Below are 17,569 nucleotides of genomic sequence, written 5' to 3'. Positions count from 1 at the left end.
GGAAGTAGAGCTCTGGGCTATTTACTTTTGCCTACCATAGTAGTAGGTTTTGGAGTTTCAGAAAAACTTAAGGCTTTCTTAGATAAAAATCCTTTTGGAAATTCTTAGGATCAAATCTATGTTTCTCCCTCTAAACCATGTTAATTTTGATGTGGAGAAGTATGACACAGAGAGTAGGGGACTACTTCTTTGGACTGACAACTGATGCATGATGAAACAGAGTGAAATTATAGAATCTGGATTCAATATTGTTCGAACATGGGGGATCCCTGGGTGGCTCAGCGGTTTTGCGCCTGCCTTTGGCCCAGGGCGCGATCCTGGAGTTCCGGGATGGAGGCCCGCGTCGGGCTCCCGGCATGGAGCCTGCTTCTCCCTCTGCCTGTGTCTCTGCCTGTCTCTCTCTTTCTCTCTCTCTCTCTATCTATCATAAATAAGTAAAAATAAATCTTTAAAAAAATATTGTTGGAACATTAAGACACCATTAAAAGATTAAAAATAAATATTCAAAATAAATATATCTGACAAAACATTCCTATCCATAATAGCCAAAGAACCCCTACAAACAAAAATTAAGACAGATAATCCAAAAAAAACCCCAAAAGACCCCCCAAAAAACCTTTTCAGGGCAAAAGACCTGAACAAATAATGTATAATGGGATTCCTGAACCCGAATAGGCATATGAAGAGGTATTCAGTTTCAACCAATCATCAGGGAAATGCAAATTAAAATCACAATGAGATACCATTGCCATTACGTAGCCACCAAAATAAGTAAAAGGATACAGGTATAAAAAAATCAAAATGTTGGTGAGAATGTGGAGTAATCAGAACCCTCATATGCTTCCGGGTTGTCTATTGCAGGGGACAATTGTGTGTATGCCTGTATAATCCCCTCCCCTTGAGAGTGGGGGCAGGATTGTAAAGATGATGATGGATTTCATTCCTATGATTAGATTACACTATATGGCAGAGGTGAATCAATGTAGTTAAGGTCTCAAATCAGCTTACCTGAATTAAAAGAGAATTATCCTGGGTGGGCCTGAATTAATCAGGCTAACCTAAACAGGTACTTAGTCTTTCCTGAAAGAAGGGTGAATATCTTAGGTTTATGGAAGGGGTCATTCACAAGGTCATAAGGAGCTGAGAGTAGAGCTAGCAAAAAATGAAGACTCCAGATCTACAACCACAAGGAGCTGAATTCTTCTAAAAACCTAAATGTGCTTAGAAACAGAGTTCCCCTTGGTGCCTCTAGATGAGGACATAGCTGGCCAATATCTTGATTTCAACCTGTGAGCCCTTGACCAGAAGACCCAACTAAAATATGCGAGACCCTTATCCATGAAAACTATGAAATAATGAATTTTTGTGGTTTTAGGCCACAAAATCTGCAGTAATTTGTTCAGCAATAGAAAACTGATACAGTTTCCTAAAGTTGAATGTATGTATGCCTTTTGACTCGACTATTCTACTCCTAGGGATATTTCCAACAGAGAGGCATACATGTTATCAGTAAAGTACATACACTACAATATCCACAGAAGCAATATTCATGATAGCCTAAAACCAAAAACTACCCAAATGAGCAAGGGGGGAATCCTATGAGATGTGGATAATATTTTATTTCTTGATTTAGATGCTAGTTATACATGTGTGCCCATGTTGTGAAAGTTTATTAAGCTGTGTTCTTTCCTAAAATATACTTCAATAAAATTAAAAGAAATTTAATTTTAAAATTAAATTCGGGTAAAATTAAAATTAGAAATTCAAATAAAATTAAAAGAAATTTATTCTTTCATTATATAGCAGCACAATTATTACTAGATTTAAAAAAATTTAATAATCACACATATAAAAGTCATCACATGATTTTCCTAGCCTTAGTGCTTCATGGATAAAAAACAAAATCTAATGTAGTAAAACAAATACGCTTAATTGTCAGTTGTTCGGATTTTTACCTTAATTCTTACTTGATTTTTGGCCAAACTTCAACACATTGCTTTAATAAGTACTTTCTGTGTTTTTTTTTTTTTTCCCTCAAGGGACTTAAAATTAGTAGTGTATTGGGAATTTTTAAGGCACTCTTTGGAATAACACCTCTGATGTTATTGTAAACTCTCCTGGACATATATGTCTTTTTTGATGAACATATGTCTTTGGGCCAGATCATGATAAAATAGAAAAACTGTAGCCTCCACATACCTTTCTGACAGTAAAGTTGTAGTTGTTTTACTCCACTTCAGGGAGGAAATGCAATTTTTTGGTCATGGCCTTGCAAGAATTTGACAAAATAATAAATATTCATTTAATATCTCATATGCCGGGTAGTGTGTTAAATATGGGGCTGTAGGAAGCCATGATATATTGTTTCTTTTCTTGGAAGATTCATTAGCTACCTGAAGAAGTACATACTCATACATATTAGTTAATGACTTAGGCACACATATGACTATAATACCAAATAGGTGTTGGCTACAGAAAAAAGTAAAAAGAAAGAAAGGGAAAACATCAGAACTCTAAAATGGTGCCCCAAGAGCAGAGTTCTTGACTGTCAGAGAAGACTTCCTGGAGGCAGTTTGGTAGGATAACAAATTATTTTCCACAAACTCAGTTTTAAATCTGAGGGTTTTTTTTGGTTTTTTTTCGCTTTTTAGATATAAGTTTAACCGCTTGGAGCTTTAAGTTTTTCATTTGAGAACTAGGGCTGGTGGCAACAATTTGTACCACACAGGTTTGTGATATTAGATGAGATAATTCAGTAAAATAACAAGTTCCCCTAGTGTACATAGCTGATCCTTCTTTTGGATGAATAAATAATCACCAAGGATCTTTAGTGTCTGACCCTGAGAGCATTGGAAAGAATGGAGGAGTAGGGAGTTGGAATATATACTAGGTGTTAGAGAGAGGAAGGAGAAGGAAGTATTACAGGTTTAAGATGAAAAAAAAAAAGTAACAAAATACAGTATGACATGATGGAAACAAGATAAGACAGTGTGTGGGAAACCTAGAGGAACAGATAAAACTGAGGGTGTTTCTTTACAGGCTGGCAAACCCAGTAACAGGCTGGCTTTGGTGAGGAAACCGGAAATACAGGATACCACCTTTGAATATTTACCTTTCAAGTGGACAGATGATACTTACACTCATATTTACTTACATGTATGAAATGACTAGAGGATAAAAGATGGAGTGTACTAGCTCATATTGCGTAGGCTTTGCTTTTTCATCCCACAGGAATTTGGAGAAGGGAAAGCACATTGTGGTCCTTAGCATCAGGGAAGGTTTGGAGCTCAGAAAGATGGGTGGGATATGAACCCAAGAAAGGAAAAGAGGGTTTATTCTCCACAGGTGTGGCATCAGGCAAAGATTCAACAGCCAGAAGTATTCTGCCATAGATTTTTACTTAAATATGTATCAGAACAAAAATCATAAGAGACACTACTTTTGAGAGGTTATGGAGAGGTGAGGAGAGGTGGCAAGGCAAAAGCTCATGTTCTTACATAGAAATTACGTGTTTGAGGCTGATTCAAAACCAGTGGGCTCCTCTTGAAGAAGCAGTGGTGGTGAAAGAGGCTCAGGTATCTGATTTTACCCTAAGTATGATTTCCCTCAGATTTTATGTTAAGTATATCAAGATTATCCAGATTCATTTATGATGAAATTGTCCTTATACTTCCCTTCTCAAAGTCCACCATCAAAGCTATAAATTCCCCCATCAAGCTGTTTACCTCTATACAAAAGGAGTGACTCTCTTGGAGAACTAATAAGTTAAGCATTATCTGTCTTAGCTACACCTGGATTTGCTTAAGTTGCTAAGATCCTAAAGGGCATATTTTCCAAAGGATAAGCAAAGAGGATATAGCAATGTCTGCCTACACTATGAGAAGGTGCATGGTATGGAGAGAGAGGAATGGGATTTCTGCATTAACTGCAGTCCTTTTACACTCAAAAACTAAAGAGCCTAATGCTACATCCCTTTTCAGCATACCTCAAAGCCCAACACATCCTGCAGAGCACTTAGCCTGTTTGGTATGTACTAAGAGGTAGAGTGTGAGTTTATCTCTGAAAGATCTGGGTTTAAATCCAGATTTGGTTGTTTTTCACCTTGGGCCCCAATTTCCTTATCAGTACTATATGCTTAATAATAATAGTAATAATAATAGTATTTTCCCCAGAGTTGTTGAGAATATTAAATAAGGGACGCCTGGGTGGCTCAGGGGTCAAGCACCTGCCTTCTCCAGGGCGTGATCGATCCTGAAGTCTCAGGCTCGAGTCCCACATCGGGCACCTTGCGTGGAGCCTGCTTCTCCCTTTCTGCTTGTGTCTCTGCCTCTCTCTCTCTCTGTGAATCTCTCATGCATAAATAAATAAAATCTTAAAAAAGAGAGAATATTAAATAAGAATGTATGTAAGGACCCCTGTACATAAGGGTGCCCTACTGTCGTCAAGTAATAATAATCACTGTTACAATCACTGTTATATTTTTGGCTCCTAGGTTCTGAACCTTGCCAAGTTAGGGGGATGTGGTGGGAACGAAGGAGGGTCTGCTTGTTTACTGTGTTGCTGGTACTCTTGAAACAGCCCAGACTCTGGGCGAGAATGACAACGGGCTTCTCCCTCGGCTGGCATCTTCTCTCCCCTGCTCCACCCACGCTTCCCGGGAGCAACAAGTTCCCTTCCGCAAGACCCGCCCGCGCGCCACTGGTAGACCCGGCGGGCGCCTCCTCCCAGACCTCTGACTTACTCGCTCTGAAACCCACCTGGGGTCGCAATATAATAGCGGCTGCCAACGCCCTACTGAGGAGGGAGAGTTGGCTGCAAGCGAGGGAGCCCTGGCGGCGGCTGGGAGGGCGGCGGGAGGCGTGGGAAGTCGGGACAGAGGAATTGATAGGAGACCTAGTTCGCGCTGCCCTTGAGAGGCAAAAGCAACAAACGAAAGCGCCCACTGCTCTTCTCCAGCCTCTGTCCTGGGTGGAGGAGGGAGGAGGGCCCGAATCCCACAGACCTCCACCAGCCGTCTGATTGCCTAATCATATCCCTACGTCCTCCAGGCTCCCATCGCCCGGTTTCTCCTTGCACCCTCACTCCACCCCACCCCTCACTAGGTCCCATAAGGATACTTGAGATTTCTGACAAGATATTTCTCAAGGAGGAAAAGTAGGTAAGCCACGCACCCCCCACCCCCTCCCCCCACCGAGCACTCTCCTCTCCGCCGCTCTCCCAGAATGGATACCCTAGAGTCGCCAAAGGAGTTCCAAGGCGTCCTAGGTGGGGAGCCCTATCTAGCTGCCCAAACAGCTGAACTCTGACAACTTCTTGGAATGGGGGATCCCCGCACCCTCGTGGGAAAGCCATGCTGGCCGCCCACACATCATGGGGACACCCCGACTTCTCCATAGGGAACTCCTCCCAAATTTTGCCTTTCCAGCTTCCACAGCTGTGAATTGAGAATCAGAGAGCTAACTAGGAGTGCGCTTCGGGGGCGGGCGCTCGTGGGCCGGGGCGAGGGAGAGGAGTTCCACCCCAATTTTGAAAAGAAAACCCAGTTCATGTCTTCCAAGTGTCCTGGAGCCAAGAAGCTGTTGTTCCTGGAAAAGAGCAAGGACTGAAGTCACTGGGAGGGAAGTCCTCCTAGCGCGGGGTCCGAAAAGCACGGAGGTGAATTGCGATGTTCCAGCTTTTAGCCTTGTCCGTCGGAAACTACTCTTTCTCCAGGAGATGGGGGCAGGGGATAACATCCCTGGCAAAGACTGCGAACGTCAAGCCCAGATGTTCAGCGCTTCATTCCTGCATCCCCACGCAGCCTTGAGAACTTGGTACCTCGGACAGCAGCCCGGGCGCAAGGCATTGTTAGAAAGGTGTTATCTTGTTTTCACCACCAAGTCAAAGAGCAATAAATTATTTTTATGACCTCACTAGTACAATTTGAAGGACATTTTAATTACATAACCCGTGAAAGATCACCGGAGGCAATGTCGTGTTAAAGAGCCCACGGCAGGCTATCTGCATCGCATGAGAGAGAAAACTTGCAAATCTGCAATGAGATTGCGCAGGGCTGCCCCCGTTTTGAAACAACATGCGAAATGCAAGGGAGATCTTACCTTTCGGACTCCAAAGCCATGCTCTGCTGCAACTTGGCGAGCTTCTTCCTCTCCTCCTTGATGCAACTCCACAAGAAAATGATTCGTGAAGACCGGTCTCTCGGCAGATGCAAAAACCATGGCACAGAAGAGGAGCCCGGCGGCCGCCTTCCACTGAGATACACAGCCACCGTTCATCTTTCTCTGGGAGTGGAAAGTGGTGCTAGGAGGCGCGCAGGCTGGCGGACCCGGGGGCTCGGGGGAGAGGTGCAAATAAAAAATATGTGTAGTTTTTTGTTTATTTGCTTGTTTGTTTGTTTTAGATCTTTGTATTGGGAAAGAGACTGATTAGGAGCTGGGAAAGCAGCAAATCAATGTGTGTGCTCCTCCAGCATCTGGCTGGCGGGAGGCGGTGGAGTCAGGCTCGCTGGCGGAGGTGCGAATGTGGGAGCTGTGTGTATCCGAGAGAAAGAGCGAGTGTAGGTCTGTGCTCGAGGCTAAATCTGCATTTTCAGCTCCTCCTCGGCTCCAGTTCCCCTGGGGCCGGAGGAGAGCGCCAGCCCGGGTGACGTGCGCCCGCCGGCAGCCAATAGGGACCGGGGATGCGGCGGGCCCCGCCCCCGGCCGCCCCGGGCCCGCCCCCGCCCCGCCCCCGCCCCGCCCCCGGCCGCCCCCGTCCCGGCCGCTCCGCCTCCGCCGACGGGGGGCGCCGAGCGCCGCGCCGCCCGCCCGCGCCCCCGCCCCTCTCAGAACCCTGGAGAGCTCCCCCACCTCTGCGCCGGGCCCGCCTGGCTCCCAGGAAAATCCCCCCAGCTGCGGTCGGGCCGGCGGCGCCGGAGTGATGTCATTGTTTGTGGGAGCCGTGAGGCTCGGGAGGGGAACTACGGCGAGTGCCGCTCTCGGGCCCGAGGGGAGCCGGGGCACGGCCCCCCCCGCCTGCTTTCCGCTGCAAAACAACTGTGTCCCCCCCCCCAGGCATGCTCGCCTCTTTTTCTCTCAATAACAAAGCAAATATGAGCCCTCCTCTCGCCACTTTGGGCAGATCCCGGGGGCGGCTGACTCCCCTTCGCGGCAGGGAGGAGGTGGGGAGAGCAGCCCTCCCTGGGGGACCCACGGGCGATGCGTGCGTGCGTGTGTGCGCGTGTATGTTCTTGCAGGCTCCGGGCTCGTCTGGAACTAAGCGGCCGGGAAGCCTAGCGGGTGTCAGGCTCGCTCCCACCAGCTACTGTGATGCGAGGAGACTCCTCCCAGAGTCTGGGCTGCCCCGCAGAGACCGCCTTCGGGAGAGGCGCGGCGGGGGGCGGGGGGCGGGGCGCCAGGGGCCGGGGGGTGGGGCCGGGGCCGGGGCGGGGGGCGGCGACGCCTGCAGGTGCAATCTTAGACCTGGGGACGTTCGGTTGCAGAAGGACAGCGAGGGTGTGCGTGTGGGAAGGTGCAGCCACCGATCCTAGGCGCTGGGCCAAGACTCCAGTTGGACATTTTCAACTGGGGAGAATTCAGGCCAAGTGGCAGCGGGTCAACTGAATTATCCAGTTAAGAAACGTGCGCTCGCAGCCTCCTAAGGGCTTACACTGACTTCTTCCTGCCCCAGTGAGAGGAAGCAGGGGCGCGATGTCTGCCAACAAATCAGGGAGATTGTTTTAAAGCAACTCAAATATTGTTGAATTACAGACTATGCACACTGATCCTCATTATCGTTTAGCTCCAAAGTTCAAAATCCTGCTTTACTTGGATAAGAGGTAAGAGACCTTTATCTTAGAGGCTTAATTAAGTGTATGCAGTACAACCAGAAAGAGACAGAGACAGAGAAAGGTAGACAGGGAGAAAGAAAAGGGGGGTGCGTGGAGAGAATAATGTTGACACATTTTACACACACACATGCATTTTATTATCAACAGATTTTCCTCATTTCGTTTTAGCACGAAGTCAAAATCTAAACAAGAAAAGCAATATTGGTAAAAATGAATACAACACTATGGGACACATGGTCTTCAGAGCAGATTCTCCTTTCTGGCATAGTCCGCTCTTCCCAGAGTCATTTCAAACATTGCCAAATAAAAATGCAGACATTATTGAAAATTTTGATTAAAGCTTAAGAAATCTGTATTCAATTATTATTCTTGGTAGTATCAGTACTTGAATTCCTTTTAAAAATGGTAAGTGAGATGCTGAGAAGGTGCTAGTTCATAGACTAAAGATAAAAGGGGCCAAAGTGGAGACAAGGTTTCTGAGCAAGTATTAATAAAAGGGAACAGAGCTTCTCTGAGTTCCTCAGTTCCTTACTGCTCAGAGGCTCATTTCTCCTAAGATTTTTTTTTTTATCACCTATCCTACTTCACAGATTACGTCTCATAGTCTGTTTGATTTAACCACAAGGTTTTTTTTTTTACTAAAAAACCTTCAGTTCTTCCTTACCCTCTTTCCCTTATATTTCATCCATATTTTGAATCTAAGTGCTAGGCTGGTATGAAGAAATGCCAAGTGATTCTTCCTGCCCTGTATTGTCATTTGAGAAAAATGGCACCAAATGTGAAAATTACATTAGATGGATTCACAATCATGGAGAGCATTTCAAAAGCAGCAACAGAGATAAAAATCTAAGTCTTAAGAAAAATAGATGTGAAGAGCATCAAATAAGTCAATTTAGAAGATTATGGGTGTTGGGAAATAGCGCTGCTAATGTAGCTAAATCTCTCTGAAAATGAACATGAAATTACCATCTATTCAGAGATATTTATTAATTTTTTTCTGAAACCACAAAGCAATACTTTATTTCCTAAATAAATTCCAAAGATGAAATGCTAGTAAATGTTGAATCTTATGTATTTGAATTTTCAATAATTAAAACCATGTAAAACTGGGTACAAGCTAAATAAAGCCTGGATGGCTGATTAAAATAAGACATTTTGAGTGGTTTACATAGAATATAGTTCATCATAATATTGTCAGAACAGCATAGCAAATGAAAATGGAAATTTTTTTGTGATGCAAATGTTTAATTTTAAGTACATAATAATGCACCCAAGTGGAGGAAATATGTGGATACATTGAATTGTTGCTTGAAATACAAATACACGTCCAGGTGCATTCACACACACACACATAGCTTCTGTAAGGTAACTATTTCTAAACTTTTTTTTTTTTTAATATCAACAGTAACTTTGAAGCAAGAAGATGAAACAGGAAAGAAAATGGGATCCCTGGATGGAGCCTGCTTCTCCCTCTGCCTGTGTCTCTGCCTCTCTGTCTCTCTGTGTCTCTCATGAATAAATAAATAAAATCTTAAAAAAAAAAAAAAAGGAAAGAAAATGGTAGCAGAATGTTTCAAGGACTGAAATGGAATCCAGTTGACAAGAACTCTATTGCAGGCTCTACTGTCACTGGCTATGCCACTTGGGCTAAACAATTATATCCCTCAAAGCCTCTATCACCTTATCTGTCAAAGAAAACAGTTGGGTTAGAGACCCCCCCACCCAGGTCCAAGAGCCCAACTGTAATTCCAAAGAGTTGCCAAAGTAGACTATGATATAGAAAGGATCATCAATACCTTGAGAGGCGTTAAGGAGAGTCATACATTTTATTACACTATGGTGCCCATATAAACCCCCACACCAATAGTCTCTTATATTACTAATTTTGTGGATTTGAGGAAAGAATAACTAACACAAACTGGCTGACACTCAGGAACAGACATGAAAACCATCAGTATGTTGAGATTCTTACTATTTAAGATACAGTTGTATCTTTAGAAAAAAAACATAAGTTTGGTTTCAGTTCAAATGTGCTATGTAACCCCCAGAGTCTCTTTGAAGACATTGTCCTGCAAACACCAGAATAGTCCCGTTACATGGATTCATAACAATAAATCAACAGACCTATGTGTGATTAAAAGAACCCAAACCACCTGAGCTATGATTGGGACCCTGCCATTCAGATATACTTCCAGGGAGAACTTTGGGCTCAGGGAGTTTCCAGGTCAAGCAAAACCCATCACTGGGGAGGAGAGAGAAAGTTAGAGGCAGCACTAGGAGGAGCTGCCGGTTCTTTGAATATTCTTTGGTCCATTAGGAAAAATATCTTCTATTTCTATTGATTTCAGGTGGGTGGGGTATAGCTTCAAGGGGAAGAGACATGCACAATAGGAGGTGCAATTTAAAATACAGCCTTCTTAAAAATCAGGTTGGGTTTTGTCATTGTTGTTGTATTCATCCTGAGCATTTTAGGTGCAGTAAAAATAAAATAAAAATTATTTCACTAGGTGCCACAATTCTTTCAATCATACTGTATTACCAATCCTTTCAAGTAGATTCTTGAAATAATGACCCTTTCCTGTTCCTTTCACCCCAGCTCATACTCAGGCTTTCTGAAGTATTGTTATCACTGTACAGGTTTCTGCCAAATTTTGAATTCAACATTTTTTCCAGATAATATTTTCCCCAGCTCTCACCTCATTTCCCTGTGATATTTATCTACATCTTCATATTTGCTGTAACTCAAGATTCAGGGTTTTGGAAAATTTTAATTCATTCCTTAGTGTATATCCACTCCTTCTAAATTGTTGGGATTTACTTAGTCTGTCATAAAATTTCTATAGCTTTTATTAGCTTATACCTTTTCCTTAAATGACTTATCTCTGTTTTTTCCTTCTGTTGCGAAGTCTCAGCTGACTTTAGTTACCTAAAGTTATCTTAAATTAATATAGGGGGGAGGATTAATGGGGCTTTATCAAGTATTTTATTATCATCAAGCAATTGAATTTAGAGTTTTGGGGTTGTCTTCATTTTTAATTTCATCAACAAACCATCAGATTTATTCAAACTAATCTACTATTTATAAATAAAAGCTACTCATTGCTTCCCTATTTTCCAAGATGGTAAAAAAAAAAATGTGTATGTTAATTCAGGTTCTATTATTTTGATAGGAATCGAAGTAGCTAAACAATGAAGACCAATAACCCTTTTAATCTTCTTTTGAAAATTAGGAACACATTTCTATTCACTATCTTTAGATTCCTCTTTAGGTCTACAGGGCTACAAAATAATGTTTGCTCACTTGGAAAATTAATTAGCAATTTCTCAGAGCTTATTGGAACATTGGTTATTGTCTGTAGAAAGTGATTACCTACTCATGAATTCTCTTGTGTTATTTCTCTTTTCTTTCTCATGGTCTTAAAAAAATACAGTAAATCTTCCTCTCTTCACTTTTGAAAGATTATGGAAATTATCTTTAACAGGGAGATAAGGGTTGTTGTTGTTTTTTTTTTTTTTGATTCCTCAAATAATATAGAAGTAATGTAGACAGAACAAAGTACATGACTTGTTAACAAATATAAACTGAATTTAAGAAGATAAAAATTTGGGCAGCCCTAGTGGTGCAGCGGTTTAGCGCCGCCTGGGTGTGTGATCCTGGAGACCCAGGATGGAGTCCCACTTCGGGCTCCCTGCATGGAGCCTGCTTCTCCCTCTGCCTATGTCTCTGCCCCTCTCTCTCTGTCTCTATGAATAAATAAAATCTTTTTAAAAAGATAAAAATTTATGAGTAAAATAAAAGTTCAAACATTAAAATGTATGCACTATTTTTTTAAGGCTAATTCTGCTATTGCAATGAAACTCTGGATTCTAGAAAGTGCTCTCTTAGACCTACTTCTCTGGGTAATTATACACTATTTAGTATTGATTTGGATGACCTCATCCAAATAGAGAAATTGATGTATAATGTTATTTAATATGCTGGAAGAATAGCTCTAAATTGATGACTGGGCTCTTAGATATCTCATTTCCTATGCCTTGTGAAAATATTCTGTGCTTTCTTGGTTTTAGACATGGCATAGTCTATTTTTAGGAAATTTATCATACAATATCCATTTTATCTTATAACACTAGAGAGAGTGAGCCAAAAAGTACACCTTAGAAATGTATTTCTAGAACCAGCTACTAAAAACAATACCTAGTAGCTTTTATAGACTTATCTTCTTCTTTAAAATTCCATAACCAGGACATTTAAATTCATACTGGACTAGAATATAGTATTCTTAATTTCTTTTTTTTTTTGTATTCTTAATTTCTAATAGCACATTCCATGATGCATTAGTTTGTGCTAGTGGCATTCAGTTCATAAGCATGCTTTATATGGATCACATGTTAAAGAATAGTCCACATCCTTTAAAAATGGATAATTTTGCATTAAAAAAATTCCAAAATGTTCCTTCTTTTGCAATAATCAAAGATTTGGCAACATGGTCACAATTAGTAGCTATGATTCTCCAAGACCCCCCTCCCTCACAAGGTAATAGGGCCTGAACTGGTAACTTTGCCAGAGTCCTCTCCCAGCCTCTTGATTCATGTGCCTTACATTCCTGATTTAGCCCATAAATCCATCTGAGTTTGTGACTTCTGGGGTAAGCAATCTATAAGGTCTCAAATCATTTTGCCATAGAGATTTTTATAATGCCTCTGATAGAACACATTCGAATAACACAGGAATAGGAATGTGTTCTCTAAGACAATTATTAGCATAGATCTTGGAAAAAAAAAAACCTGCCAAATTAGACTCAGGCTTCAGGAATATAGCCTGCCGGGGAAATGGAAGCAGTCTTGGGCAAAGGCACTCTACCACATCAAAGAGCACAGAATAGATAAATTGGCATTTCCTCCCTCCTTTAGTAGTGAAAACCTTTGCAAATGTCCAATATGGTCAGGTTTTCTCATGTTCTGTATTTTGCTGTAAGATAGTCCTTAGAAGAATGCCAGGGGAGGACAGAACCGGAATTACCAATGTGAGAAGAGTGAGATATTGAAGTAGACTATGAATTAGTGTCTAAATTCTATAGAGAGGATCTGGTGGTATTGTGGGAAGATTGTGAGGCTGGAAGTGAAAATTCTTTCATTCAGTGCTGCCTTTGAGGTTAGTCATGAGCTGAGGTAAGTTGCTTCATCCTCAGGGTCTCAATGTAAATGGGGAGTAGAGAGTATTTGCTTAGACTGATTGTGTCTAAGATTCTGTTTAAGGCTAATGTTCAATGATAATATTCTAAAGTAAGCACTTATCTCCCCCATGCATCTCATCTCTCTTAAGCTCTACTGGTTACCTGAACTATACAGTGGTACATAAAGCATAGCATAGTGGTACATGAGATAGTCAACTATTGCCACTATAATTCTGTATGACAAATCATCCTAAACTTCATGGCTTAAAATAAGTATTTTATTCTTATGTCACAGCTGCCTGTGAGTTGGCTGATCTCAGCTGGGCTTGGCCAGAATGGCTCTCCTTCAGGCTATAGGTTGGCTCAGCTTGACTTCAGCCTGTGAGTTAGTTTAGATCTTCTCCATGTGTGTATTTTTTCTGAAGCTCAGGCTGAAGTGCAGCATACCAAGTCATGCTCTTCTTGTGATTTAAATACTGCAGCTCAAAACCCAAGTCAAGCCACAGAACAACACTTAAGGCGTCTTGCATCTTGTCCACTAGAATTCTACTGGCCAAAGCAAGTCACATGGCCAACCCCAACTCTATCCATAGAGGAAAAGTAAGAAGAATATCTGTTGAAGAGTAATACAAATTATAACATCAAGCTAAGTCCAATATCTATAAACATTTTCATTTAAAAGGATATTTAAAAAAATAAAAAAATAAAAAGGATATTTTTATAAGCCAATTTAAACAATTGGCTCAAGAACCATTTTAAAGGGTTAATTTCTAAATTAATATCTATAATGAATCTGGGGTATGTTCTAAAATGTTGGGAAAAAACATTTCAACAATTTCATTTCTGTGTGGAAGAATGAATCACTCTCCTCTTGGAGGACTTGAGAACTAGAGGGGGTATCCTTTTGGAAATTTTTTTGACAATAGCCAAGTAAGCATTGCTGGGGTCTTAATTTGATTTGAATGGCAACCAATGTTCAGTTTGAGGATGTTGGAAGTAGGGCTGATCTTGCCCCAAATGGATCATCTCAGACGAAACCAAAATAAAATATATGAAATCCAGAGTTGAGAAAAGGTGATGGAATCTAGTTATATGACCTTAGACTTTTGGACACATTCCAGATTATAGTTCCCTACTTACATTAATTCTTCTCCTTCCTCCTCCCCTTCTTTCTCTCCTTCTTCTTCTCCTTTTTTCTTCTTTCTTCTTTCATTTATAAATGTTAGAACTACAACTCTAGCTGGCTCAAATGATGAAGAAAATATCTTGTTTTATATCCTTGAAGAGTCCACAGATAGATACAGATTCAGGTAAGACTGGATCCCAGAACTTTGTCCATCTTCATTTTTAGGGTATGTTATCCTTATTATTGGTTAACCTCAGAGGAAAGAGAGCTTTTTAAAAAAATTTTTTTAAATGAGTTTATTTATTTGAGAGAGAGAGGAAAGGGAGAGAGAGAATGCACAAGTAGGGGGGAGGAGGAGAAGGAGAGGGAAAAGCAGAAGCAGAAGCAGACTCCTGCTGAGCAGGGAACCTGATGCAGGACTTGATCCCAGGATCCTAGGATCATGACCTGAGTTGAAGGCAGCTGCTTAACTGACTGAGCTGCCCATGCACCCAGAAAGAGAGCTTTTCTCCCCAGTAATTTTTTAAAAATATTTTATTTATTTATTTATTCATGAGCGACACACAGAGAGAAAGAGGTAGAGACACAGGCAGAGGGAGAAGCAGGCTCCATGCAGCGAGCCTCACATGGGACTCGATCCTGAGTCTCCAGAATCATGCCCTGGGCTGAAGCAGCGCTAAACCGCTGAGCCACCCAGGCTGCCCTTCCCCAGTAATTTTTATACGATCTCAGAAAACTAGTTAATTAATGTGGCTTATAGCATGTGACTAAGTCTTCCCCAAAGATGAAGTTTAAATGATTGGAATCAGCTACTGGCCAGGCCTGTGTGTTGTGCCTACTCCTGAAGTTGACTTGTGACCTGAACTGCATGAAATGATAATAAAGAAGTTCATCTGAGATAAAGGAAAACAAGGGTGTTTTTCCCCAGAGAAAATGGCAAGAAGGACTTTAGATGGATAAAATAGCATGTATCTATCATAATTCCTGTTCAAAAAAAATTAACAATGCATCAGGGTGAGGGACAATCTATGAAGCAGAACTGTATAGAAAGGTATTGACTTAAGTAAAACTAAGATGTAAATAGTCTGGTGCCATAACACATCCTCCAAATGCTGGACAGAGACAGTAATATTTGATGCATTGGCTCTTTATTTGTGTAAGTTAAGAAGGACCATTCTAATTGTAGAGGCCCATCAGGCAACGATAGCTCTTAGCCAATGTTACAGGTATGTCACAAACTCATGCCTGGTGACTTCTATGATGAGTTGATTCAACTGGTTAGAGCATAGGAGTGGTCAAATTATAGGTTCAGTCTTTACAGGAGGGGAAGTCAGTTACTCACTTTACCATATGTAGATGCCAGGATTCAAATGGTGAAAAAAATAAATCTTTGAAAAAATATACATCATGCTAGAATGAGTCTTCATATCCCTTTCACTGGCAGGGGAAGGAGGGCTCTTGTTCTCAGTTCCACATGAGATGGCAAAATCACCTCAACTTTCAGCATTGCCCACAAGACTTACTGTATAATTACATCGTTTCTTCAAGGTGCCCTTATTATTTCTCCTCTCATCTTTTCCAGGAGACATGCACCAGGAGGAGCTGGCAAGTTTCCTTGGCAAGAACAGATGAATAAATAAGGAGCATGAGCTTGCGTCTTTTAGCTGAGGTGATTTGTCAAAAACCGTAGCACTGTGGCTGCTTTCAGATTTTAAGGGTTATGTTCAACCTTAATCAAGGGGAATTTAAAAAGCCAAATCATCGAATGAGCCGAGGAGAAGATTTTGGTAGAACATGAAGTCAGTTGTTCACATATGGCTGAATATACTGGCCTGAAGTCATTTCAAACATAGGCTAGAATTCTAGACAATGATGAATTACCTACTCATGTTTGTCTAATTTATTGAGTGGTGAGTGATATTGAGTAAGGAATCCCATGAAGAACAATTGGCTTTGATATTCAAGAGGGAACAAAATATCTAAGCAACAGACTCCTGAGGGTCAGCTACTTGTTATAAGTACCAGGTGGTGAATACGGATAAATTGAATTCTATAATTCAATCCGAGTTTACAGTATCTTTCTAATTTTCATTGTTATGTTTTATTATGTAGATCTCAACTCTGCATATTATATCTGTCTGGTTATTTCTGTTTTCCTCTTTAGATCTCCTCTCCACCATCCTCTTATGTGTGTTGTGCCCTGGGAGATTGACTTTTATGGACTACATCAATGAGATTCATTGTGTTATGGTTTCCCATTGGATTCCATCAACAGGAAGACTGTTTAAAAAAAAAAATCAGAGAGTAGGGTAGGAGAATCAACTCAGGGTCTTTATTTTCCGGGCTCCTTCCTATTGGGTCACCACATGTTGACTTCACCCCTTCCTAAATCCCACAGTTTCTCCTAAAGAGACCTCTTAATACAACCACCTCTCCAGATTTTTTTTAAAGCCTTTAATTTTTATTTATTTATTTATTTATTTATTTATTTATTTATTTATGATAGTCACAGAGAGAGAGAGAGAGAGAGGCAGAGGGAGAAGCAGGCTCCACGCAGGAAGCCTGACCTGGGACTCATCCAGAGACTCCTGGGCCAAAGGCAGGCGCTAATCCGCTGAACCACCCAAGGCTCCCTCCCCCCTGCCCCCCATAAAGGAGATTATGGCTCCAGAATGTTGCTAGTTCAGGTGGCTTGACTATGCTTTGTTGGATTTGCTTTACCCTCCCATGCATTTGTAAACAGTCACATAACAGATGACTGACATCTTACCTGTATGAACTATAACACACGCTATATATTTTCAGGACATAGAATACATGTACATTCAACTTATTATGTATTTAAAGACAGCACTTGTGATGAATATAACCAAAACAAATCTCAGCCTTTTGGGGAGCCAACTGTGTGAAAAAGAGTAGCCAAAGTAAAAACAAACAAATAAGAACAAAAATGTGACCTATATCAGGGCAGGCAGAATAATGCTGAGAAAAACTATGTTAGGAGGCATGTATAAAATGGGAAAATCAGGATTTGAGGGAAAGTTTCCAGGGCCAAACAACCAAGATTTAAATTGTGCATAATCAGGAAATCATAGCTTCCAAGAGCTAGGAAGAAAGAGAGAGAAGAGAGGAAGACAAAATATATGCAGAATGGGGGGAGGCCCCTTATAAGGAGGCGGGATGAAGGTTATAGGACCCTGTTGGGTGACAGAACTCAGAACCTTCTGTAGCATCTACCTGGTGGCTCTTTCCATGGTGTTGGTTGAGTCCAAGTTGCTGCATATTTCCCCACTATGAGGATCAGGTGAGCTGAAAGAATTTTTAATGCTTAACTGATGTGCCTTCAGACTTCCCTGGAAATTACTTTGTACTAAAGGTATCCTCCAGAAGAGCAAACTGTACCAGGCTAAAAGAAGAAGGGGGGTAATGTCATTTGTCTCC

General features: G+C 41.4%; 1 protein-coding gene across 1 annotated transcript in view; it reads right to left on the bottom strand.

The window, feature by feature from the left end:
- PCSK2 (proprotein convertase subtilisin/kexin type 2) overlaps nucleotides 1-6,617 on the bottom strand; it is a 249,775-nt gene extending 243,158 nt beyond the window's left edge. Inside the window, exon 1 of the mRNA XM_041732130.1 lies at nucleotides 6,099-6,617. Within this exon, the coding sequence (XP_041588064.1) occupies nucleotides 6,099-6,275 (177 nt within the window). The 5' untranslated portion in view covers nucleotides 6,276-6,617. The remainder of the gene's footprint in view (nucleotides 1-6,098) is intronic.
- Nucleotides 6,618-17,569: the final 10,952 nt, after the last annotated feature.

This window comes from Vulpes lagopus, chromosome 18, assembly GCF_018345385.1.
Source record: "Vulpes lagopus strain Blue_001 chromosome 18, ASM1834538v1, whole genome shotgun sequence".
In the NCBI taxonomy this organism is placed as follows: domain Eukaryota; kingdom Metazoa; phylum Chordata; class Mammalia; order Carnivora; family Canidae; genus Vulpes; species Vulpes lagopus.
This window is presented reverse-complemented; position numbering and strand designations above follow the sequence as displayed.